At 58.0% G+C, this 26,190-nt stretch overlaps 1 protein-coding gene across 1 annotated transcript; it reads right to left on the minus strand.

The window, feature by feature from the left end:
- Positions 1-1,564: 1,564 nt before the first annotated feature.
- CCM2 (CCM2 scaffold protein) lies at positions 1,565-26,074 on the minus strand. Its single transcript, XM_068404425.1, has 10 exons — positions 25,831-26,074; positions 9,952-10,125; positions 9,653-9,736; positions 8,195-8,378; positions 7,245-7,381; positions 6,441-6,576; positions 5,088-5,145; positions 4,258-4,396; positions 3,380-3,518; positions 1,565-2,175 (listed from the first exon to the last, which is right to left on the minus strand). Exons 1-10 carry the CDS (start codon positions 25,858-25,860, stop codon positions 1,895-1,897), a joined length of 1,362 nt encoding a protein of 453 aa, XP_068260526.1. The 5' UTR covers positions 25,861-26,074; the 3' UTR covers positions 1,565-1,894.
- Between the last annotated feature and the right edge of the window lie 116 nt (positions 26,075-26,190).

Below are 26,190 nucleotides of genomic sequence, written 5' to 3' on the forward strand. Positions count from 1 at the left end.
CACCCTCCACCATGTCCCCTGGTGCCACCAGGGCTGGGGTCACCCCGGGGTGGGGAGGTGGAGGTGGCAGAGCCCCCCGCTCACTCCCAGCTGGGTTATTGCCACAATTAAGCCCCATTTCCCACAGAAGTATCAACCCCCCCCCTGCCCACCTCTGGTTTTGTATCACAACCACATCAAAAATAGGGGGTTTTTTTTGCCCAAATTTAAGTCTTTAATGACTTGATCATCCACGTGTGCGACTCTTACAAAGGCACTAAGGACCCAGCCTGGCTCCCGGCCCCTCCCGGGCTGGAGGAGAAGGGAAACCCTCGGTCCCCAACTCCGAGGACCCCGAGGACGGAGCCAGGACCCCCCTCAGACGGTGAAAACACATGTGGGGAGGAGGAAACCTCCAGCTTCTCCATCCAGGTTCACTCCCAGGGAAGCTGCTCTCCGGGATGGACGTGTCCTGGCCAAAGCCCTTCTTCGGGGGGCTGAGGGACACTTTGGGGACCTTTTGGGGACCCTTTTGGGGACCCCTCTACCTCCTGCTCTGGAGTTTATCAGCTTCGAAGCTGGAAGGGATGTTGGAGGGCACAGGCTGTGCCCAAGCTGTCCCCAAGGAGCTGCACCCCCCAGTGCCGGGGTGACTCGGCCACATTCACCCCCAAAATCCAGGGGGAGGAGGGACGGGGGTCACAGGGACCCCCCTGCTAAGCCCAGCCTAAAGCAGCAGCGTGGGACAGGATCCTACCCACCTGGGAAGGGCAGGTAGGATGGGGCTGGGGAGGGAGAGGAGGGAGGGATGAAGGCTGCCTGGGACGGACAGACGGGAGGACGGCAGCCAGAGCCACCAGTAAGGGTGATGGTGAAGTGGGGAGCTGCTGGGGGGGCTGGGGTCCAGCCCCCCAGGGGCTGCGAGGGGGGAGCAAGGGTTAAAGGCACTGGGGGGGCTTTGGGGACAAAGGGGGGGACAGAGGGAGCAGAGGGGTGTGGAGGAGCCAGAGCCCCCAAACTCGGCACCCGCTGCAGGGTCAGCCACCCCCAGCACCCCAGCTCAGGGTGGGGGGAGCCAGCAGCTGGCACAGGCACAAAGGACCCTGCCAGGGCCACCCATGGGTGCTGGAGACCCCGGCCGACCCCTGGGCTGTCCCCTTCCTCCTGGTTGTGGCTCCAGGATAACTGGAGGACCCCCCCAAAGTTCTCAGGTGCCCTCCAGGAAAGGGTGGGGGTCCCAGCCAGCACCTCCCTCTGCCTGGGGGCGCCGCTCTGGCAGGGGCTACGGCTTAAAAAAATAGGTGTGTATTTATAATTGGGTGTAAAATATATACAGTGTGGGCCCCCCCCCCCCCCACCCTGCAGCCTCCCAGACTACCTGGGGGGGCTCTCCCTGCCCCACACCAGCGCTGGGGGATGGCAGCAGCCCCCAGCACCCACCTGCCAGCACCCCAAACCCCAGAACAGGGGGCAGGGAGGACCGTGGGGTGCCCCAAGCTGGCGTGGGGGGGTACACGTGGGGTAAAGCCGGCACCTGGCAGCATCTCCTGCAGGTCTGGAGCCGAAATGTTTCGACGACGATGAGTTTAAATAATTCACATTGTGGTAAACTTCATTGGAAACAGGGGGGAGGAAGAGGAGGAGGAGGAGCAGTTACAACAGGGATCCCATGTGCAAATCTGTAAACCAGGCGGAGGGTTGGAGGCGACTCTGCTCCCTGGTGTCACTCCCTGGTGTCACTCCCCGCAGCCTCGGGGTCCTCCAGCCTCGGGGTCCTCCCCCGCAGCCCCCCGGCGCCGCTAACGAGGATGGGAGAGTTAATTGCATCCTGATTTAGCCCCCAAACCTCTGCCAGCACGGCGGTGAGGGCACGGGGAGCTGCCGAGGCCATCGTCCCCCCCACGCCGGCTGGCTCTCAGGAGGAATCGCGGTCCATGCTGCACCCCAGGGCTTCGATGTCGTTGCTGATGTGCGAGATCATTCGGTCCCACTCGTCCTCCTCGGAGGGGACGGACTGGTCGTCCGAGCTGCCGGCGGCGCCGTTGCCGTTGGTGGTGGAGTTGGAGGTGGTGCTCAGCGTCCGTCTGTACCTCCCGAAGCTGTCGGTGATGATGCCCCGGCCGTCCTTCACCCCGATGGTCTCCAGGAAGTTCTCAAAGTGTTGGCTGTCCTTCTCGGGGATGAAGGGACGAAGACCTGGAGCAGGGGAGGAAAGGTGAGGAGAAGAGGGTTGGTATCGTGTGTGTGTCCAGTTGTGGGCCCCGCACTTCAAGAGAGATGTTGAGGTGTTGGAGCGAGTGCAGAGGAGGGCGACCAAGCTGGGGAAGGGTCTGGAGGGTCTGACCTGCGAGGAACGGCTGAGGGAGCTGGGGGTGTTTAGCCTGGAGAAGAGGAGGCTCAGAGGTGACCTTAGTGCAGTCTACAACTTGTCCTTACTGGCCAAGAATGAGGCACCCCCCCTGCTCCCCACAGTCAGTCCCAGCTTTAGGGCTACAGTTGCTACTCAGACTGATTGGAAGAAAACTCTGGGCACTCACAAATGGTTGGACTCAAGGATCTTATAGAATCACAGACTGGTTTGGGTTGGAAGGGACCTTAAAGCCCATCCAGTTCCAACCCCCCGCCACGGGCAGGGACACCTTCCACCACACCAGGTTGCTCCCAGCCCCATCCAACCTGGCCTTGAACACTGCCAGGGAGGGGACAGCCACAGCTGCTCTGGGCAACCTGGGCCAGGCTCTCACCACCCTCACAGCAAACAATTTCTTCCTCACATCTCATCTCAATCTCCCCTCTGTCAGTTTAAAACCGTTCCCCCTCGTCCTGTCACTCCATGCCCTTGTCAAAAGCCCCTCTCCAGCTTTCTTGTAGCCCCTTCAGGCACTGGAAGGTGCTAGAACGTCTCCCCGGAGCCTTCTCTTCTCCAGGCTGAACAGCCCCAGCTCTCTCAGCCTGTCTCCAGAGCAGAGGGGCTCCAGCCCTCGGAGCATCCAACACCAGAATCACCCGGTGTCAGGCACCACAGGGCTGGCCAAGGACCAGAACCTTCTCTCTTACCACCAGCAGGCACCGAAAAGCCATGTGTCTGCTCTGGAGGAGGTACACAGCCTCTCAGGAAAGGTGAGCAGCTCGAGGGGTGACCCAAGCCTCTGAGATGGGGGCCTGATCCAGCTGGACCCAGCTGCCCTCAGGGAAGGGATATCTTGGAAGGAGAGATAAGCTTGAGGTGTCACTCCCTGCTCGGTGACATGCCAAGGAATCCCTGTGACACCCACACCCACCCCTTTGCACCCCATCAGCCTGCCCACGTGGAAGGCAGCAGGCCCACCACGAGGGCTTGGGAGCAGCTCTCCCCCTCCAGTCGGTCGCCCACAGTGCATCCCTGGTAGATGACACTCACCCAGGAGCAGGAACTTCCTGCTGTCCCCATAGAGCTGCTTCAGGTTGATGCAGAACTCGTGGATGGAAGCCCCGTTGCGGTACTCGTGCAGGAGCATGGCGAACTGCTGGATCTCCTGGGAGGAGAGTTTGGTTCGGAGCTGCGGAGGAGAAGCACACCAAGAACGTCACTGATGGTTGAGGAGGGTGATGGGAAGCCTGGGGTTTATTGCTGTTTGATAGAGCTGCAGTGATGGACCAGCTCATCCCCATGGAGAAGCGGGACAGGCTGGAGCAACCCACTGCTGAGCTGGCAGCTGTCAAACGGAGGAGGATGGGACATTCCTACGCCAGCACGGGCTCACATTCTACACCCCGAGGTGACACGAGCCCAGAGAGTGGTGGGGAACGGGGCAAAGTCCAACTGGCGGCCGGTCACTCGTGGTGTCCCCCAGGGCTCAGTTCTGGGGCCGGTGCTGTTCAATATCTTTAGAGATGATCTAGACGTAGGGATTGAGTGCACCCTCAGTGAATGTGCAGATGACACCAAGCTGGGTGGGAGTGTCAATCTGCTGGAGGGTAGGAAGGGTCTGCAGAGGGGTCTGGACAGGTTGGATCCATGGGCCGAGACCCAGGCAACCAGCGCTAGGACAAGAGGACACAGCCTCAAGCTTGGCCAGGGGAGGGTCAGGTTGGACATTAGGAAGCATTTCTTCTCAGCAAGGGTCATTAGCCATTGGAAGGGGCTGCCCAGGGAGGTGGTGGAGTCACCATCTCTGGAGGGGTTTAAGAAAAGCCTGGCCATGGCACTTAGTGCCCTGGTCTAGTTGCCATGGTGGTGTCAGGGCAATGGTTGGACTCGATGAGCCCAGAGGGCTCTTCCAACCTCTTCCACCCTACCGTCATCATATAGTCCTGGAGCAGCTCTGTCGCCGTGGTGCTCAGCTCGCTCTCGCTGACCGTCTTAACGTGTGGAGACTGTTGCGTGGAGAAGGACGAGGGGGAGTTGTCACCTGCCTCCAAGGTTTCTGGAAAGGAACTGAAATGCAAAGAGATGGGTGAGGCCTCCTGAGCTACTCGGGCACCTTCTGCAGTGCTGGTGCTGGTGGTTGTGGCATGGGAGAGCAGAGAGGCACATGGAGATGTGGTCTCTGCTCCAGAGGGCATCTGAAGGCTCCCAGGGCACGGAGGGCTTGAACTACACCAGTTTGGGGACCTGCTGAAAACGCAGCCCTACGTGGGCATCACCCCCTGCCATCCTTCCTCATTTTGGAACAGTGTAGGGGGGAAAAAGCCTCAAACCACCTTATTTTGGCATTAAATGTGACCCTTTCAACTCGCACCAGTGGATTTTAAACAACCAGGTTGTGCGCCACGTTTTCAGCCCCCGAAATGCTACCAGTTTTCAGCGGGCACCGATTCAGGAGGGGGAAAAAATGTGTCTAAAATCAAAGGTTTTAGGGAAAACATTTCTCCCAGGTCCAGCTGGATTTCACCAAGGCAAAGCAGCCGGGCGAGCGCTTTGCTGACGCGGGGGACGGCGCCTACGCCGCGGACGTGACCTCCTCTGCACAGCAGAACAATCCAGCGGAGGCAGGGAGGGTGAAACCCCCGCCCAGGCTTTGAGCCAGCCTGAGCAGAGGCTTTGGGACGTGCTGACCGCAGCGGATCCTGCTCGGGGGGGTTAAACCCGGCAGCGAGGCCGCACTAATGCGCTCTGTTTCACTCACAAAGTGCTTGCTTCCGCCTCGTAGGGTTCCTTCACGTCCACTTTGGTAGAGGAGTCGTCTGCAAGAAGATGGTTGAGAGGTGAGGTGGGAGAGGGCAGAGATCTGGTGCTTGTTCCCAGCCCTCTGAGGCACACACACACTGATTTCCACCTCGGCTGTCCCAGCTGGAAGGTGAGGGGCAGCGGGGCCGAGATGTGCTCAGCAAACTGGGAGGGGTGGGTGATACCCCAGTGGGACCTGGACAGGCTGGAGAGCTGGGGGAGAGGAACCTCATGAAGGTCAACCAAGGCAAGTGTAGGGTCCTGCACCCAGGGAAGAATAACCCCACGCACCAGTACAGGCTGGGGGCTGATCTACTGGAGAGCAGCTCTGCGGAGAAGGACCTGGGGGTTCTACGGGACACCAAGTTCCCCATGAGCCAACAATGTGCCCTTGGGGCCAGGAAGGCCAGTGGTGTCCTGGGGTGCGTGAGGAAGAGTGTGGGCAGCAGGTCAAGGGAGGTTCTCCTGCCCCTCTACACAGCCCTGCTGAGGCCACACCTGGAGTAACTGTGGGCAGTTCTGGGCCCCCCAGTTCAAGACAGACAAGGAGCTACTGGGGAGAGTCCAGCGGAGGGTACGGAGATGGTCAGAGGGCTGGAGCATCTCTGCTGCGAGGAGAGGCTGAGGGAGCTGGGGCTGTTCAGCTGGAGAAGAGCAGACTGAGGGGGGATCTTATCAATGCTCACAGATACCTCAGGGGGGGTGTCAAGGGGATGGGGCCAGACTCTTCTCAGCGGTGCCCAGCGACAGGACAAGGGGCAACGGGCACAAACTGAAACATGGGAAGTTCCATCTGAATATGAGGAGGAACTTCTTTGGTGTGAGGGTGCCAGAGCCCTGGCACAGGCTGCCCAGGGAGCGGGGGAGTCTCCTTCTCTGGAGATATTCAAACCCGCCTGGACACGACCCTGTGCGACGTGCTCTGGGTGACCCTGCTTGGGCAGGGGTTGGGCTGGATGATCTCCAGAGGGCCCTCCCAACCCTTAACCAGTCTGTGATTCTGGGTCAGAGCTGGCTACAGGCTCAGGGGATTGTTTTATTATCATCCAACGTGAACAGAGGGGCAAAGGGTCTGGGGGACAAGGACGATGGCTGATGTTCCACAGCCCAGCTGGGGAAACATCTGCAGGCAGGAGACAGCCCTCCTGCCCTTCCAACTCCCCCACAATTAAAGCAGAAGGGATTTGTTTGATAGGACACAGGAGGGAAGCCACCAGGCTGGCTCTGACCTCGGAGGGTGGCAGGAGGAGAGGTGAGGGACCCTCAGCCAGGGCTGGTAAGGAAGAGCCAAAGGGGGAGCGCAGGGACTCACCGCTGTGTAGGGACATGTGCCGCGTCGGCGTGGACGCCCCATCGAATATTGCTCTGTCCAAGAAGTCTATCGTGGACTCAGTGTAAACGATCTGGAAGACTTGGCTGAGGAGTGAGCACAGCTCCTCAGCGGTCACCTGGGGAGGGAGCAGAGGAGGGCTGCTGGAAGGTGGGAGATACCATGGTGGCCCTTCTCTTCAGCTCCCTGTAAGGGTCTTGTCCTCCCAGCGAGGAGAGGGAGGCAAAGGGTTCCTGCTGCAGAGGTGGGAGCACAGAGATCAGAATCTCTGGATCCAGACACCAGATGAAACAAACTTCCAGGTCAGCACCAGGAAAACGCCTCGGTCAGCAAAACCCTATTGTGGGAGAGATTCACTCGTCCTCACAGATGTCCTGCTGCTGGAAATGACCCTTTATCCTCAGCAAGGGTCATTAGCCATTGGAAGGGGCTGCCCAGGGAGGTGGTGGAGTCACCATCTCTGGAGGGGTTTAAGAAAAGCCTGGACATGGCACTTAGTGCCCTGGTCTAGTTGCCATGGTGGTGTCAGGGCAATGGTTGGACTCGATGAGCCCAGAGGGCTCCTCCAACCTCACTGATTCTGTGCGTGATTGTGTGTGTGACAGTGGCAAGAGCAGGATGAGGCCACCCTGGGCCTTATGACTCTCCACCTGAGAGGTTGTGGCCACCCTGCTCTAAAAGAGCCAGCAAACCTCCCAGCAACCCCAGTCCCAGGGTCATCGCAACCAGTGAGTGACACTGAGGCAACCCCAAGGCAGAGTTTTAATGGAGTGGTTTAAGTCTTACTTTGTTCTCCGTAGCCAGGACCACCAAGCAACAAGCCTCGACGGGCACCACCCCGCTCTCGGACAGCGAGCCTGAAGTGAGGGCTTTGGAGCTCTCGGCACAGAGACTCTGGCTTGGGGAGATCCCAGGGTCCTGAGCTGAGGAAGAGAGAAGTCGTGATGGAAAGGTCGAGAACAGCAAGGAGTCGAGCAGGCTGCAAACCCCCGGGGCAGGGGGGCAGAGGGGAGACACCACCCTGGAGGAGGGAGCTTGAGGAGCCTGGGAGCTCCACCTGAACGCTGCACGGGGCCAAAGCCTTTGAGTGAAAAACCTGTCATTTAGAGGCAGTTTCTGACAACCCTGTAGATCAACGTCTCCATTTTCCACGGCTTAGTCAGCATCAGCACAATTACAGCCTTAATCACTTACTCATTTATCCTATAGACTGTCCTTCGCTGTCACGGGGTTTATAATCCCATAAGTCTCTGTCATTACATGTTCTAAGGAGCTCAGCGTTCCCCAAACGCTCCAGCCCAAACCACGCAGAGCTGCTGGGGACACATTTGAGGCCCTCCCCAGGTGCTACAAGGAACTGAGGTGGGCATCACCCCGGTTCTTCAACACGGGCAGGAAATCATCCCCACCCTCAGGGGATGGTGCACCCCCAGCCCTTCCTCCACCCCTGCTGGAGAAGGATGGACCAAAACAACTCAAGGCAGAAGACTAGAAATAAGAAGGAAATTTTTTATGCTGAGGGTGGTGAGACGCTGGCGCAGGTTGCCCAGAGAAGCTGTGGCTGCCCCCTCCCTGGCAGGGTTCAAGGGCAGGTTGGATGGGGCTTGGAGCAACCTGGTCTGGTGGAAGGTGTCCCTGCTCATGGCAAGGGGTTGGAGTAGATGAGCTTTAAAGGTCCACTGCCCCACCACCCCAAAACACAAGGCTGCAGCCTGCCCGGGCTGGCCCCAACCTACCTGTTTTCAGCACGACCAAGTGAGAGGAGTCATCTCGGATGTAGGAGACGGAGGCGATGTCGTGGATGGGGACCCTGAGGATGAGATCTTCTCCATCCCTCCACACCAGCTTGATGTTGTAGGCAGAGAGACTGATGACGGCATCGTGTTCTTGGGTCAGCTGCCCCGGGAGCTGGTGTGCTCGCTAAAATCAAAGGTATTTCCACTGATTTGCTGAATTGTTTCCCTGGTGAGACCTCACCTGGAGTATTGCGTTCAGGTCTGGGCTGCCCAGTTCAAGAGGGACAGAGATCTACTGGAGAGAGTCCAACAGAGGGCTACGAGGATGATGAAGGGACTGGAAGACCTGCCTTAGGAGGAAAGGTTGAGAGACCTGGGGCTTTTGAGTCTGGAGAAGACTGAGAGGGGATCTGATTAATGGGTATAAATAGATGAGGGCTGGGTGTCAAGAGGAAAGGGGCGACCTCTTGTCACTTGTGCCCTGCGACAGGACAAGGGACAATGGATGCAAGCTGGAGCACAGGAAGTTCAACCTCAACATGAGGAAGAACTTCTTTACTGTGAGGGTTAGAGAGCCCTGGAACAGGCTCCCCAGAGAGGTTGTGGAGTCTCCTTCTCTGGAGACTTTCAAGCCCCGTCTGGGTGCGTTCCTGTGTGACCTGCCCTAGGTTGGTCCTGCTCTGGCAGGGGGTTGGACTCGATGATCTCCAGAGGTCCCTTCCAACCCCTGACATTCTAGGATTCTGTGATTCCCCTTTGGTAACGGTCTGGTAACAGGCTTCTCTCCCATGTTTGTCACACCGGGATGGAGGACACAAGTCAGAGCAGGAGCCAGCCCCAAGGAAGCTCCGCAAACCTTTTGTATTCACCAAGAATCCCAGAATCACTGAGGTTGGAAGAGCCCTCTGGGATCATCGAGTCCAACCATTGCCCTGACACCACCATGGCAACTAGACCAGGGCACTAAGTGCCATGTCCAGGCTTTGCTTAAACCCCTCCAGAGATGGTGACTCCACCACCTCCCTGGGCAGCCCCTTCCAATGCCTAATGACCCTTGCTGAGAAGAAATGCTTCCTAATGTCCAACCTGACCCTCCCCTGGCCAAGCTTGAGGCTGTGTCCTCTTGTCCTAGCGCTGGTTGCCTGGGAGAAGAGGCCGACTCCCACTGCGCTACAACCTCCCTTCAGGTAGTTGTAGACTGCACTAAGGTCACCTCTGAGCCTCCTCTTCTCCACGCTAAACACCCCCAGCTCCCTCAGCTGTTCCTCGCAGGTCAGACCCTCCAGACCCTTCCCCAGCTTGGTCGCCCTCCTCTGGACTCGCTCCAACACCTCAAGGTCTTTCTTGAAGTGCGGGGCCCACAACTGGACCCAGGATTCAAGGTGTGGCCTTCAATCCCACGCTAGATGTTAGATAGTGACTACACAGAGCAGGTCACTCCACAGGCTGAGCGCTCACCTTGGCGTTATCGATCAAGTGCAGGATTTCCGTGCGGCTGGAGGGATTCAGGTACCCTGGGATGGACGTGAGCTGACCTAAATACTGGAAAGAACAACCAAACCATCACCACAGCACGTAGACGCTACATACGCCACCGAACACGCCCAGAGAGACACCAGCAACACCGAGCAAAGGGCTGGTGCCCCAAGCTCCTGGTTAGAAGCTCCTAAATACACCTACGTGTGGAAGATCCCTCATGTCTTTAAGTTATAGTAAAGCTACACATAGTTCTAGATGAGCTGCCAGGGAGATGTTACCTTCACTTCCTTCTCGATGTAGTCGTTGAGCAGCACATCGGGTTCGACGCGGTCAGGCAGGGACACCACCACCGTGTGCAGAGGCCGTCTCTCCGTAACCTTCTCCTGGGCTTTTTTATCCCGACCTTTTTCACCCTTCAGGAAGACTCGTTTGAAAGGAGACACTATTCCAGGCTGCGGAGAGAAAGGGAAACGCTGGGGTGTTGGGGTTAGGGGAGAGAGGGAGTTTCTGCACCCAGATAGGGGGGGAAACTGGCAGCACCCGCCACCCAGCGCTTCTCCAACGTGTAAACCTACTCACAGCCTCGTTGTACCACGCCAACCACCCCGTGGACAGGCTGGTTTTAGAGCTACGAGTCCACAAGTGCACAATCTGCCACTGAAAACCTCTTTCCTGTGACACGTCGCGAGAACACAAGGGAGAGAGAATGGTTCGAGAGCAGCCCTGAGGAGAAGGACTTGGGGGTGATGGGTGACGAGAAGCTCACCATGAGCCGGCAACGTGCGCTGGCAGCCCAAAGCCACCCGTGTCCTGGGCTGCATCCCCAGCAGCGTGGCCAGCAGGGCGAGGGAGGGGATTCTGCCCCTCTGCTCCGCTCTCGGGAGACCCCCCTGCAGTGCTGCGTCCAGCTCTGGGGCCCAACAGAAGGACACGGAGCTGTTGGAGCGAGTCCAGAGGAGGCCACGGAGATGCTCCGAGGGCTGGAGCCCCTCTGCTCTGGAGACAGGCTGAGAGAGCTGGGGCTGTTCAGCCTGGAGAAGAGAAGGCTCCGGGGAGACCTTCTAGCACCTTCCAGTGCCTGAAGGGGCTACAGGAAAGCTGGAGAGGGGCTTTTGACAAGGGCATGGAGTGACAGGACGAGGGGGAACGGTTTTAAACTGAAAGAGGGGAGATTGAGATGAGATGTGAGGAAGAAATTGTTTGCTGTGAGGGTGGTGAGAGCCTGGCCCAGGTTGGCCAGAGCAGCTGTGGCTGCCCCCTCCCTGGCAGTGTTCAAGGGCAGGTTGGATGGGGCTGGGAGCAACCTGGTCTGGTGGAAGGTGTCCCTGCCCGTGGCAGGGGGTTGGAACTGGGTGGGCTTTAAGGTCCCTTCCCACCCAAACCAGTCTGTGATTCCACGATATCGGAGCCAACGCGAGCCCAGCCGGCAGCAGCGTGCACACACGGGCTCCCAGCTATAGAGGGAGCATCACCACCGTCCTTCGGCTGCGGCAGAGCCGACCCGTGGTAGATCCCCACCACGCTCCCCACCAGTCTGTCCTAGGGCTTCTCACCTTCCCACCCCTCAGGGCACCCACGCTTTGGCTTTCCTGTTTCTCACAGGCACGAAAAAGGACTGTACGATCTGCAGAGGCAGAAAAGATGCTTTGAAAGGTGAATTAATTAAATATAAACCAAGTGCTCCTGCTCAGAAAACCCCAAAAAGCAGCAGCCCCCAGCAAATTTTCCATGGTCTAGTTGCCATGGTGGTGTCAGGGCAATGGTTGGACTCGATGAGCCCAGAGGGCTCTTCCAACCTCATTGATTCTGTGAAATTCAGCTCGTCTCTGGCTGCCATCGACAGCAGGACCTTGCCTTGGAAACCACCATGAAGAAGAACCTTCTGCAGACCCTTCACCTGAAGTGCCTGAGCCACACCATAGGACGTTATATTTGGTGGGGCAATGCCACCACCACATCACCTACTCCCAGCAACGTCCCTCCACCGGGTTCAGGTGCCCATCAGGCAGCATCAGCCTCTCTCGTTGCTTTTCTCAACGTAGACAAGCTTGGAAGATCTACAGGCACAAGAGAGATCAAAGCCAGGTGGAAATAAATGGAAACCTTTCTACTAGGACGGGAAAGTGGGATGGAAAAGCTCCTGGTTGAATGGTATCTACCAGCTCCCAGGTGAGCTGGGCACCACAAGGACGTCGGGGACAGCCCGGCCCTGAAAAATGTCCCATGGAGATAAAAATAGAGTTTGTAGGACAAAAGGGACAGAAAACACAGCGACACGCTGCTGGGCTCATGAAACAGCTCTGCCTGGCACTGCAGGTTCAAGGGGCAGCAGCCCTCCCTTCAGCTGGGCTCTGGAGATGGGCATCACCCTGAGCTGTGCAGCTCCAGAGGGACCAGGAGGCTGCTCCTGGCTCCAGAACGAAGAAAATCCTGGAAGAAACCGGTCTCTTTGCCAAGACTGGAGTGTGGGGCTCCATGTCCGACCACAGGCTCTCCACGAAGGAGGATTTGGGGAGCCCAAGTCCAAGGCGGAGGCGTCACCCAGCGTGACGCAACGTGGAACAGCTTCTGCATTTGTGAGAGCCGAGAGAAAGCCACCACCTACCTCGTTCTCCATCGAAACGCCCAGCTCCGGAGGGCAGAACCACCCCGTGCCGGCGCGGAGGCTTTGGTGGGTCACCAAAAGCACCTCCCGGGGAGGGGAGAAGCTGCTGCCCTCGTCTCGGGGGTGCCGAAGCTCGCAGCCCGTGCCGGAGGGCTGGCGAAGCCGTGAGCGCTCACTCGCTGCCGGGGGGTGGCCAGGAAGTGCAATAACCACAGTTTCCTTCTGTTACACGCGGCGACGGCGACAAAATCAAGTTGTTGGTTAAGAATCGGCGAGGTCTGGCAGCACCGGGGCCGGGCGGAGGCGCAGGAGCCTGTTTGGCAAAGCTCGGTGCCATTCCTGGCTCCCAGCCGCATGGTCCCACCGCCTGCACCCCAAAACCTGTTCAACTTATTCATCAGTGACCTGGATGAAGGGACAGAGTGTACACTCAGCACCAAACTGGGAGGGGTGGCTGGTACCCCAGCAGGACCTGGACAGGCTGGAGAGCTGGGGGAGAGGAACCTCGTGAAGTTCAACCAAGGCAAGTGTAGGGTCCTGCACCTGGGGAGGAATGACCCCACACACCAGTACAGGCTGGGGGCTGATCTACTGGAGAGCAGCTCTGCAGGGAAGGACCTGGAAGTTCTGGGGGACAACAAGTTCCCCATGAGCCAACAATGTGCCCTTGGGGCCAGGAAGGCCAGTGGTGTCCTGGGGTGCGTGAGGAAGAGTGTGGGCAGCAGGTCAAGGGAGGTTCTCCTGCCCCTCTACACGGCCCTGCTGAGGCCACACCTGGAGTAACTGTGTGCAGTGCTGGGCCCCCCAGTTCAAGACAGACAAGGAGCTACTGGAGAGAGTCCAGCGGAGGGTACGGAGATGGTCAGAGGGCTGGAGCATCTCTGCTGCGAGGAGAGGCTGAGGGAGCTGGGGCTGTTCAGCTGGAGAAGAGCAGACTGAGGGGGGATCTTATCAATGCTCACAGATACCTCAGGGGCGGGTGTCAAGGGGATGGGGCCAGACTCTTCTCAGTGGTGCCCAGTGACAGGACAAGGGGCAACGGGCACAAGCTGAAACATGGGAAGTTCCATCTGAATATGAGGAGGAACTTCTTTGCTGTGAGGGTGCCAGAGCCCTGGCACAGGCTGCCCAGGGAGGGGGGGAGTCTCCTTCTCTGGAGATATTCAAACCCGCCTGGACACGACCCTGTGCGACGTGCTCTGGGTGACCCTGCTTGGGCAGGGGTTGGGCTGGATGATCTCCAGAGGCCCCTTCCAACCCTTAACCAGTCTGTGATGCTGTGAAACCCCCCAACAGCCTTTGCTGCTACAGCCTGGACTCGCACCCGGCTGCACCCCGGATGGAAACACCTGGGTTTAACCCTGGTTTCTCCTCCAAGCTTCGGAGCAACTTTGTTCTCCAAGGTCTAACAACACCTACTGAGACCAAGGGCTGTAAAGCTTTTTTTTAGGGCCCATATTTTGAGTTCTTAAGTTTCTTGCTCACGTTAGATAAAGCAAAGCTTGGAAATGAGGTTAAGAGCTGCCTGCCTGAGCCGAGGCCTCCCAGGAGGCACTTTGGGAGAGCACAACGTGTTCTAGCCAGCCTTGCTGGGCCCAAACGTGAGCCCAAGAGTCAGGCTCAGAGGATTAATGAAAACAAGTTGCTAATTTCACAGAGAATCAAATTAAAAAGATGAAGGCGGTGATATGCCGATGAAATCAGCTCTGGGGCCCCCAACAGAAGAAGGACATGGGGCTGTTGGAGCAAGTCCAGAGGAGGCCACGGAGATGCTCCGAGGGCTGGAGCCCCTCTGCTCTGGAGACAGGCTGGGAGAGCTGGGGCTGGTCAGCCTGGAGAAGAGAAGGCTCCAGGGAGACCTTCTAGCACCTTCCAGTGCCTGAAGGGGCTACAGGAAAGCGGGAGAGGGGCTTTTGACAAGGGCCTGGAGTGACAGGACGAGGGGGAACGGTTTTAAAGTGACAGAGGGGAGATTGAGATGAGATGTGAGGAAGAAATTGTTTGCTGTGAGGGTGGTGAGAGCCTGGCCCAGGTTGCCCAGAGCAGCTGTGGCTGCCCCCTCCCTGGCAGGGTTCAAGGCCAGGCTGGATGGGGCTGGGAGCAACCTGGGCTGGTGGAAGGTGTCCCTGCCCGTGGCAGGGGGTTGGAGCTGGATGGGCTTTAAGGTCCCTTCCCACCCAAACGCCCCAGGAAAGCTCTCACAGCTCTCTGCACTCCCCCCTGCTGCATCTCACAACACAGAGACTTCAAAAATCACTTTATTTGGTGCCCCAAATCAGCAGCCCCCACCCGCAGGCGGCAAGACCGGGGCTCTCATAAGCACAGCGCTGCCCGGTGCCCTTAGAGGTGGGATGACCGAGGACGTGCACCTTCCCCTTGCTGCTGGGAAAAAAATCAGGGTCCCCTGGAGCATTAGCAGCACCCACTTCATCAGGGCTTGCTCACCCATCCCGTGTACCAGGAATTAAACCTGGAATTTAAACCACGAATACCACCACCACCAGCCAGGAATTAAACCCTGACTGACCCAATGCTGGACCCCGACCTTCTCCTGTGCTCCAGAAGCTACAGAAGACCCCAGAAAACACATCTCTGGAGACCATGAGTGAAGGCAGGAAGACAGGGCTGATATGAAGGTGTCAACCTGCTTCTGTGTTGCCGACTGATGCCACATCACGGGGGATGAAGCTGGTTCTATTGCAGTGCTTGTTGGCCACCGGCGCTGGAGTTTGGGCTACTTGCACCCAGAGCTCCGCTGCTTGTGTCCATCCAAAACCCAACGAGGTCTTGGACCTTTAAATACATTCAATCCTCTGAGCTGAACACAAAGGAGAAAGAGCATCGCTCTCGTTAGGAGCGGGAACAGCTTCTTAATCCACTCGAGGGGATTAAATCAAACGGGAATTTGTAAAGCTAATTGTCCCCCAGCACGGAGATTAAGGGAGATGGAGCTCTGAGCAGCCACCCAAAGCTGCTGGCCAGCACACCGCCCGTCCCCAGGGACACCCCGCACCCCACAGCCACCTACCCTGTGCCCAAAGGGACGCAGGGGACATGCTTCTCCGGGGTGAAGCCTTCGCAGAGAGCTGCCAGCAGCACCCCAGGGTCAGGCTACGACTGAGCAGATCCAGAAAGCCAACCTGGAACCAACCGGCGACCAAGCTGGGGAAGGGTCTGGAGGGTCTGACCTCTGAGGAACGGCTGAGGGAGCTGGGGGTGTTTAGCCTGGAGAAGAGGAGGCTCAGAGGTGACCTTAGTGCAGTCTACAACTACCTGAAGGGAGGTTGTAGTGGGGTGGGAGTTGGCCTCTTCTCCCAGGCAACCAGCGATAGGACAAGAGGACACAGCCTCAAGCTTGGCCAGGGGAGGGTCACGTTGGACATTAGGAAGCATTTCTTCTCAGCAAGGGTCATTAGGCATTGGAAGGGGCTGCCCAGGGAGGTGGTGGAGTCACCATCTCTGGAGGGGTTTAAGAAAAGCCTGGCCATGGCACTTAGTGCCCTGGTCTAGTTGCCATGGTGGTGTCAGGGCAATGGTTGGACTCGATGATCCCAGAGGGCTCTTCCAACCTCATTGATTCTGTGATTCTGTGAAGATTCTTCTACAATTCTGTGATTCTGTTTTGAGCAGCTTGAAGGAAGCCTCGGGAGGTGTGATCCTCCCTGCCAGGACAGCCCCTCCAGGTTCTCACGTTGTTCCACAAGACCTGGCTTCTTCTCCACGGGGCTGAATTAGAGACAGGATCACCAGGAGCGAGGGGTCCACGCTGGCCCCAGGACCTCTCGCTCCTCCCCAGCTCCCAGCAGGCCGATGCGGAGCTGCCACCGGTGGTATCAGAGTGAAATAAGTAAAAAATTCCTCTTTCAGCCAGAAACACTGTGTTTAATTTCAAAGTTGCTCCTTCAAACAAACACATTATTAAATTTAAATAATGTAAGAACACATTTTGCCTAAAACCAGCGAGCTGGCGCCCAAGTCAGACTTAAAAACACCCAAACAAGGCGGCAGCTCAAGACTAAAGGCAACGGTTGCACAAAACCCCCTGACAAAACAAGGCTCAGCTCAGTGTTTTTGGACCACCTCGCCAGCAAAGCCGGGCTCCAGCCTCCCCTCCCCACCAGGATTTTCCTCTAAGGCAAGAGGAAAGGAATTTTCCCCGGCTATTTTTAGCAGAGCCTGGTTCCTCCTGCTCCTCCCCGAGAGGTTCCTCCACCCACACTTTCATCCCTGGCCGAGCTGATGCATCTGGAGCAGGAGACACGCTGCAGGCTCGCCTAGACTCAGCTTAGCAGCTTGTGGAGGATCCTCCGAGCAAGCAGCTCCCTCGGCAAGAGGGAAGGATTAATACAGCCTCCGACTAAATCCTCCTCCAAGAGCAGGGCTTCCTAAGCCAGGCTTAACCCAGGCTGTTCTCTATCACAGTAGGAGCAGCTCAGGATCTCCTGCCAGCTTGATTTAACCTCTTGCTGCCTCCCTCCTTGATTTCAGGAATCCACGTCTGCAGGACAGGGCAGAATTAAAGCCCAGCTTAAATTCTTATCTAAATTTAAGCACTGTGGACAAGAGAGGAGAAGCTGATACCTTCTTGCCCAGGTGATCCAGACCTGGCACGTCCTCACTGCCTCCCCCTCCAATGCACAATGATATTGAGGAGTGTTAGAGGTGGAAAACACAATCACAGACTGGTTTGGGTGGGAAGGGACCTTAAAGCCCACCCAGTTCCAACCATCTGGTTTCATCATTTCCATAAATCCTTTCACTGCTTTCCTGCCAAAGTTCATTTCACAGAATCACAGAATCAATGAGGTTGGAAGAGCCCTCTGGGATCATCGAGTCCAACCCTTGCCCTGACACCACCATGGCAACTAGACCAGGGCACTAAGTGCCATGGCCAGGCTTTTCTTAAACCCCTCTAGAGATGGTGACCCCACCACCTCCCTGGGCAGCCCCTTCCAATGGCTAATGACCCTTTCTGAGAAGAAATGCTTCCTAATGTCCAACCTGACCCTCCCCTGGCCAAGCTTGAGGCTTTTATCACAATAAAGGTGAAGGCAGGACGCAGCTGTAGTTTGAGATGAAGAATGTGAAATCCTTCACCCGAGTCTCCTCGTTTAGATCCTGTTTCTGGCTCACCCCGTTGAGTGGTTCCCAAAGCTCTGCCAGACTCACAGAGGGGACGTGCCAAGCCGCACGGGCCGTGCCCGCAGCACGTCTTGCCATGCCATCAGCCTGTCAGCGCCTCTCTAACAGCTGCCAGGGCCAAGCTGCTGACCGAGGAGGTGGATCTCAGCACGCTTTGGGCTGGTGGTACCGCTCTGGGCACAGGTACAGCGCAGCATGGAGACACGCACCAACCAGCTCACGCTCTCGGATTTGGAGGTGAGGATCATGAAGCTTCTTTGGAGAGAAGAGAAATGGAACAAAGTCACCCAAAACCTAATGATGAGAGGGCTGGAGCCCCTCTGCTCTGGAGACAGGCTGAGAGAGCTGGGGCTGTTCAGCCTGGAGAAGAGAAGGCTCCAGGGAGACCTTCTAGCACCTTCCAGTGCCTGAAGGGGCTACAGGAAAGCGGGAGAGGGGCTTTTGACAAGGGCATGGAGTGACAGGACGAGGGGGAACGGTTTTAAACTGACAGAGGGGAGATTGAGATGAGATGTGAGGAAGAAATTGTTTGCTGTGAGGGTGGTGAGAGCCTGGCCCAGGTTGCCCAGAGAAGCTGTGGCTGCCCCCTCCCTGGCAGTGTTCAAGGCCAGGTTGGCCAACAGGTCGAGGGAGGTTCTCCTGCCCCTCTACACGGCCCTGCTGAGGCCACACCTGGAGTAACTGGGTCCAGTTCTGGGCCCCCCAGTTCAAGACAGACAAGGAGCTACTGGAGAGAGTCCAGCAGAGGGTACGGAGATGGTGAGAGGGCTGGAGCATCTCTGCTGCGAGGAGAGGCTGAGGGAGCTGGGGCTGTTCAGCTGGAGAAGAGCAGACTGAGGGGGATCTTATCAATGCTCACAGATACCTCAGGGGTGGGTGTCAAGGGGATGGGGCCAGACTCTTCTCAGTGGTGCCCAGTGACAGGACAAGGGGCAACGGGCACAAACTGAAACATGGGAAGTTCCATCTGAATATGAGGAGGAACTTCTTTGCTGTGAGGGTGCCAGAGCCCTGGCACAGGCTGCCCAGGGAGGGGGGGAGTCTCCTTCTCTGGAGATATTCAAACCCACCTGGATGTGACCCTGTGTGATGTGCTCTGGGTGACCCTGCTTGGGCAGGGGTTGGACTGGATGATCTCCAGAGGCCCCTTCCAACCCTTAACCATTCTGTGTGGAGAACTGGGCTCTACAGCCTGCCACGGGTCCGTGGAGACGAGCCTCAGGCTGAAACACATCCCCCAGGGCAGAGCATCGTGCCTGCAGAGTGCCCATGCTGGAAACGGGGAAACTGCTCAAGTTCAAGGAGGTCTCTGGGCTAAACAGACACCATCTGGTACCCCAGTGCTGGTCCAGCGTGGCTCCAGGCTTCCACCAGCACAGAAACAAGCTGGACCTCCAAAACTGAAAATATGATCTCCTTTGTGGATGTTACATACGCAAAAGGGAGGCTTGAACCCAGAGTGTTGGGTGTTGCTCTTCAAAACCCAGTTTTGTCTGCCATCCCCTGACCAAACAGCACAGGGAGCGTTTGCCCAATGACATGGTGGAGTTATTTTGTACCCAGCAAAAGCCACAACAGCGAAGTGATTCCACCCCGGGCGTGTGAGATCAGGGGAAAATCTGTGTTACATTAAGTGCTGCTGCCAGATCCAGCCTTTCCCACGCCGGCCTCAGCAGCAGGTTGGTGCACAGCAAAGGCTACCAGAGGCTGAAGGTCCAAAGTGGGACCACCAGCTTCCACGGTTTGCAGTCTACAACTACCTGAAGGGAGGTTGTAGCGCAGTGGGAGTCGGCCTCTTCTCCCAGGCAACCAGCGCTAGGACAAGAGGACACAGCCTCAAGCTTGGCCAGGGGAGGGTCAGGTTGGCCATTAGGAAGCATTTCTTCTCAGCAAGGGTCATTAGCCATTGGAAGGGGCTGCCCAGGGAGGTGGTGGAGTCACCATCTCTGGAGGGGTTTAAGAAAAGCCTGGCCATGGCACTTACTGCCCTGGTCTAGTTGCCATGGTGGTGTCAGGGCAATGGTTGGACTCGATGAGCCCAGAGGGCTCTTCCAACCTCATTGATTCTGTGAACCACAACCAGTGGAAAGCAGCAGGGGTAGACACCTAGACATCAAGCAGCAGCCAGGATGCTCTTCCTCTGCTTCCCGTGACCACCCAGGAGAAGACAACATGTTTAGGCTGCGTAGGAGCATCACCCGGAGCTTTCAGAAGAGCCACCTCCCCAGCCTCGGAGGAGATGCCTGGCCACCAACCACCCTGGTGCTCTGTTTGGGTGAGTACTTCTGTATGGCCTTGCAGGTGAAAGCAAACACAACCCAAACACCCCCCCAGGAGCCCGGGCAGCCAGCGCAGGGATCCGATACCACAGGGCAGGGCCAGCTGGAAGGTGTTCCCCACAGCTGGGAGTCAGGACACTGACCAAGACCCAGGCAGGTGCTCAGGGCAGGGGTGACCCCAGGCCCAGAGGAGCTGTGTAACTCGGACCAAGCCTCCAGGACAGGGTGGGAGCCTGGTCTGCAGAGCTGCTCGTGAACATCAGAGGTCACCTACAGACATAGGTCAGGCACCCTGTGCTCAACCAAGTCAAGCCCCAGGCATCAAGTGGCCCCTCAAGCTTCCAGCATCCCTATTTTGGAGCCACAAGGTCACCCAGATAGGAGCAGTGCAGTAAGGAGAGCCCTGCTGTGAAGCCCTCGAACCCTGGTCCTCAGGGTAAGCACCTCCTGCAGGAGCACCATGCGAGGTGGGCTCCAAACCCACCACCAGCCACAGCTCCATGCCCACCTCCAGCTGCTCTCAGCCCTCCAGCCAGGAGGTGCAGACCTAAGCTCAGGAGATGTCCCATGCCACAGCTGCCACCACCTCCAGCAGCTGAGACCCCAGAGCTGGAAGATGACACCCACCACACAATGCAAGAGCCCCACCAGCATCCCAGACCCCTGGGAGAGGTGGGAGCAAAGCTCCACGCTGCAGGGCAACACCAACACATCTTTCCAGAGTCCTCCAGTCCCTCCCGACACCCCAGGGAGGCAGGAGGTCTCCAAGCAGGGCACTGATGAGACTAAAACACGCCCTACAAGGAGACAGGCTTGCACTGAACTTCAGCTGGGCGAGTCTCAACTTTCACAGGTCTTTAGAAGCACAATTAATTAATTTATGAAATAAATGTTTTAAAATGCCACAAGCTGGACAAGTACAGCTGTGCAGCACCACAAGGTCCACCAGAGCCCCCCAAACCTTCATGCCAAGCAGCTGAGGTTCAGCAGCAGCAATAAGAAGATGCCACCACCCAGAGCAGGGCACCCGACCTGCCCTGTTTGAGGCCAGCACACCAGAGCCCATCCCTCCACCCCATTCCACCCCTCCAGCCACCTTTTACCCCACACTTCCCCCTCCTCAAGCCTAAACCCAAGATGATCCCACCTCCATCCAGCCTCTGCTCCTCGTATGCCAGATTTGTGGCTTCCTCTGGAAGCAGGAGGAAGGGCTGAGAAGAGAAAAAGAGCAACTCCCTGCTCGTAGCTGGGCCGAGGCCAAGAGCAGCCAAGAAGAGCGAGGACAGGCTGGTCCTGCCGAGCCCCGGGCCCGCAGCAATGCCACAGCTTCTCTGGGCAACCTGGGCCAGGCTCTCACCACCCTCACAGCAAACAATTTCTTCCTCACATCTCATCTCAATCTCCCCTCTGTCACTTTAAAACCGTTCCCCCTCGTCCTGTCACTCCATGCCCTTGTCAAAAGCCCCTCTCCCGCTTTCCCGTAGCCCCTTCAGGCACTGGAAGGTGCTAGAAGGTCTCCCTGGAGCCTTCTCTTCTCCAGGCTGAACAGCCCCAGCTCTCTCAGCCTGTCTCCAGAGCAGAGGGGCTCCAGCCAGTCTTGAGGCTTGGTAAGAGGGGAGAGGGGTCACGAGAGGATGTCTCACAGCTGGACCCAGCTGTACTTTAAACCACATCATTTTAAACAGCACAAAGGTTTCAAGCTGGATCCGTCAGCCTGGGGAGCTCGGAAGCTGGGCTCCTGTTTTCAGGAGAGCCTCACGCTGGACGAGGCAGCAGATCATCCCCCAGCACACCAAACCCCACCACCCATCGACACCATGGCCTCTTCTCCCAGGCAACCAGCGATAGGACAAGAGGACACAGCCTCAAGCTTGGCCAGGGGAGGGTCAGGTTGGACATTAGGAAGCATTTCTTCTCAGCAAGGGTCATTAGCCATTGGAAGGGGCTGCCCAGGGAGGTGGTGGAGTCCCCATCTCTGGTGGGGTTTAAGAAAAGCCTGGCCATGGCACTTAGTGCCCTGGTCTAGTTGCCATGGTGGTGTCAGGGCAATGGTTGGACTCGATGAGCCCAGAGGGCTCTTCCAACCTCACTGATTCTGTGAAGGGACACAGGCAGCCACCCGTACCCCTGCCCAGCCCTCCCATGTCCCCCCCCTCCACCGGCTCCCCACCATCAGGGCTGTGCACCAACCCTCCTCGTTCACGACCACGGCAGATACCCAGGCAGCTTCTGCTGCCTTCCCACCACGAGTCACATCTGCTCAGGAGCAGCAGCAGGAGCCCGGGGACAAGTGACACGCCAGGAGCGGAGGAGGAGGCAGTGACGCCGCATCGCCCAGGACCGCAGACTCTGCGGCTGTTCTGGAAGAAGGTTTTCAGATCACAGCTCAATTTACTGATCCCGAAAGGGCTGGGGATCAGGTCAGAAGCTCAATGGACTTGTCCTGCGAGCAGAAGCTCCCACAAATCTGTACCTGCAAGCTCAGCTCCTCAATTTTTTTATATTCAAAGAACCACAGACCGGTTTGGGTGGGAAGGGACCTTAAAGCCCATCCAGTTCCAACCCCCTGCCACGGGCAGGGACACCTTCCACCAGCCCAGGTTGCTCCAAGCCCCATCCAACCTGGCCTTGAACACTGCCAGGGAGGGGGCAGCCACAGCTTCTCTGGGCAACCTGGGCCAGGCTCTCACCACCCTCACAGCAAACAATTTCTTCCTCATATCTCATCTCAATCTCCCCTCTTTCAGTTTAAAACCGTTCCCCCTCGTCCTGTCACTCCATGGCCTTGTCAAAAGCCCCTCTCCCGCTTTCCTGTAGCCCCTTCAGGCACTGGAAGGTGCTAGAAGGTCTCCCCGGAGCCTTCTCTTCTCCAGGCTGAACAGCCCCAGCTCTCTCAGCCTGTCTCCAGAGCAGAGGGGCTCCAGCCCTCGGAGCATCTCCGTGGCCTCCTCTGGACTCGCTCCAACAGCTCCGTGTCCTTCTGTTGGGCCCCAGAGCTGGACGCAGCACTGCAGGGGGGTCTCACGAGAGCGGGGCAGAGGGGCAGAATCCCCTCCCTCACCCTGTGCCCAGTTTCAAGTGGAACCGCCTCCATTTCAGCTATTTAACAACCCCCTCGCTCGCCCCAGCAGCTCCTCAGCTTTCCATCCCCTCCGCACACACCAGCACAGAGCAGCACCCCGCTCCCCACACTGCCCAGCTCCGGCCTGGCAGCCGTTCCCCGATGATCTGCACGAGAAGGAACGGCCGGACTGGCCGAAATCCTCGATATCAACCGGCGCTTAAAGCCACAGAGAATCCAGTGCCACGGATCGAGATCGGCTTCACGAGGAAGAGGGGCTACAAGAGGCCTGGGAAGAGGCAAACCGAGCCAACATCGGAGCGAGGGCACACCTGAGCTGGAAAAGTCAGGGATTATGCCAACACCTGATGCCACCCACACCAAATTACGTCAGGAAACCCATGCATTGATCACCTGCAGCACCTGGCAGCCGTCCCACCCATGGGAGACATCACAAGAGCCTCTACAACAGACGCCAGCAGGAAAAATCCTCTCTACAGGCAAATATAACCAGGGTAGGCAAGAAAATCTGCCTCCGTCCTCCCTCCACCCCGTGTCTTCCCAGGAAGGAGAGTGCCAGGAACATCCATCCTCGCCCGAGGCGCCCAGCGCCAGAGCAGCTGCTCTCCAGCCCCAGGCAGGTTCCCACAGCTCCAGTTTAACAAGTCCAGGTTTTGTCTAAAGCCAGAGTTAACCCAAAGCAGGGCTGGGATTTTCCCCCCAGTGCTGACCAAACTTGCCCTAATACCCCTCCGGAGCAGCGCTAAAGTGGGAAGAGTTTTTCCCTGCAGCTGGGAACTGCTCTGGCACAGAGGAGCACAGAATCGTTTTGGTTGGGAAGGACCTTTCAGATCATCGAGCCCACCCGTTACCCCAGCACTGCCAAGGCCACCACTAACCCATGTCCCTCAGCACCACATCTACACGGCTTTTAAATCCCCCCAGGGATGGGGACTCCACCACTGCCCTGGGCAGCCTGTGCCAGCGCTTGACAACCCTTTCCATGAAGAAATTGTCCCTCATCTCCAATCTAAACCTCCCCTGGCACAACTTGAGGCCGGTTCCTCTCATCCCATCGCTTGTTACCTGGGAGAAGAGACCGACCCCCCTCGCTACACCCTCCTTTCAGGCAGTTGTAGAGAGCGAGAAGGTCTCCCCTCAGCCTCCTTTTCTCCAGGCTAAACCCCCCCAGCTCCCTCAGCCGCTCCCATCACACTTGTGCTCCAGACCCTTCACCAGCCCCGTTGCCCTTCTCTGGACTCGCTCCAGCACCTCAAGGTCTTTCTTGTCGTGAGGGGCCCAGAACTGCACCCAGGATTCGAGGTGCGGCCTCCCCAGTGCCGAGCACAGGGGGACGATCCCTGCCCTGGTCCTGCTGGCCACACTAGTGCTGGTACAAGCCAGGATGCTGGTGGCCTTCTTGGCCACCTGGGCACGCTGCTGGCTCATGTTCAGCCACCATCGACCAACACCCCCAGGTCCCTTTCTGACAGCCACTTTCCAGCCCCTCTCCCCCCAGCCTGTAGCGGGGCAGGGGGTAATGATGAGACAGGATGAACACACCCATCTCTGCAGCCAAATTAACCTCATTTGATGGCAGTCCACGCTCAAGAGAGCCGCAGGCGCCTCCTCCAAGGGTTAATTAACTAACGCTACGATGCAAACTCACACTGAGGAAGCTCCATAAACCCCTGCCTCGGCCTAGGGGCTGCCATCCCTGTTCCCCAGCCACATCCCCACTCCTGCGGGTCTGGTGAGCTCCTCGTCTGTCAGGATCACCCACAACTCAGCCAGGAAGCTGCGGGGGGCTGGAGCACTACACCAGTATACGAGAGACTGGAAGATACAGGAGCAGAAAACCACTTTTCAGCAGAGAGAGGAGCTGATTCCACTCCTACAACATATCCCTTCTAGCCTAGGGCCGCTCCCAGCCCCACAGCAGCTGCCCACCCTGGAGAACAGGCATTTACTCACACCTAAAATTACTCTACAGTTACTCGTAGCCCCAGGAGTGCACATCTGGAGTTGTTTCTTTGTGAAAGCAGGAAGATCACAGAGCCAGATGAATAATTTCTCTTCCCACCTGGGCTGCCGACCCTGCCACACCACGCAGGGGTCACCAGCCATTGGCAAGGGGACGTTGGTGGCTTTACTCGCCAGATCTGACCCTGTGGGAAGTGTGAACCGTCGCTCCAGGAACAAAAGACACTCAATATTTCTAATTCTGTGAATGTTCTGATCGCTTCAAACCAGTTTCAGCAGGAGACTCTGCTGCCACCTTCTGAGATCGCGGTTACTGCAGATGCCCCCAATCAAACCGACTAAAAATACCTTGTTTCCCCCCAGTTATGTCACCACGGCAAGGGGAGGGTGTCACAGAGACCGAGCCAACCCCCCGCCCCGCACAGGGAGCACTGCTTTGAGCAGCGAGCGCTCCAGCCTCTGCCTCCAGCTCGAGCTTCGCCTCCCCCACATGACACAGAAATAGGTTTAAACAAGAGGAAAGTGGAGCAGCCATCTGCAGCCAGAGCTTGGTGTCCTGCGACGTGCTCACGGCGCAGCAGCCCTGACTGCAGTTGACTCAATATATATAAACTTATAAAACAGAGGCGTGTGTACATAGTGTGCCCAGTTTAGCACCATAACCAGCAGATAAGACCATCGGGCGCTGTTACAGAACGTGGCCACGGCAGCTCTTCCCCCCACCCTACACTCCCACAGAGAAGTTTTTGAGTGTAGGAAGGGAGGCCCCAGCCCTCAGAGCAGCCACACTGACAGGAGACACTCAGCTCGGCCAGGGCCAAGCCTGAAGCCACCAGAGAAGGGACAAGGCCCGAGAAGGCAAGCGGGGCTCCAGCCACCCCTAAGGAGGCCTTCAGGACCACGGGCCGTGGGCCACAGAGGGCCGGACCAGCCACGGCCCACGGGACGGGGCAGCCCCCCAGACGCGGGGGTGAGGAAGGGCCCCTCACCCGGGGGCACAGCAGGCCCCGCAGGCGGCCCCCTACCCCAGGGCGGCCCCACAGCGGCGAGAGGCCCCGGTGACGGCCCGGGCGCGGCCCGCTCTCACCTTCTTGCCTTTCTTGCCCTCCTCCTCCATGTCTCCGGCGGCGGCGGCCCCGGCCCCCCCCGGGGCATCCCCGCAGCGGCCGTGCTCGCCCGGCGGGGCCCAGCAGCCCGGCCTCACTGCCCGGCGACGGCCATGGCCCACCCGGGGCCCGGCTCCCGCTCCCGGCCCGCCCGGAGCCGCTTTAGTGCCACCAACAACTTTTCAATCCTGCCGCCATCTTGGGCGGCGGCTTCCCGGCATGCACCGCGCCCCGCCCGGAGGACTGACGTCAGTCCTCCCCGACGCGCGGGCGGGGGGGGGGTGCGCACTGCGCATGCGCTGATCGCTCCCAAGGGGCTGGGACGCCTCGCCCACCCCCAC

Source organism: Nyctibius grandis, chromosome 7 (assembly GCF_013368605.1).
Source record: "Nyctibius grandis isolate bNycGra1 chromosome 7, bNycGra1.pri, whole genome shotgun sequence".
NCBI classification, from domain to species: Eukaryota; Metazoa; Chordata; class Aves; order Nyctibiiformes; family Nyctibiidae; genus Nyctibius; species Nyctibius grandis.

What these genes read in the sequence shown, in the direction of transcription:
- CCM2 (XM_068404425.1), bottom strand. Translation starts at nt 25,860, where the DNA reads ATGGAGGAGGAGGGCAAGAAAGGCAAGAAG. An exon ending in ACTTGATCGATAACGCCAAG is followed by an intron (nt 8,379 to 9,652) that starts GTGAGCGCTCAG and finishes CTTTGATTTTAG; the next exon opens with CGAGCACACCAGCTCCCGGG. An exon ending in GAGGCGGAAGCAAGCACTTT is followed by an intron (nt 4,397 to 5,087) that starts GTGAGTGAAACA and finishes TTTGCATTTCAG; the next exon opens with TTCCTTTCCAGAAACCTTGG.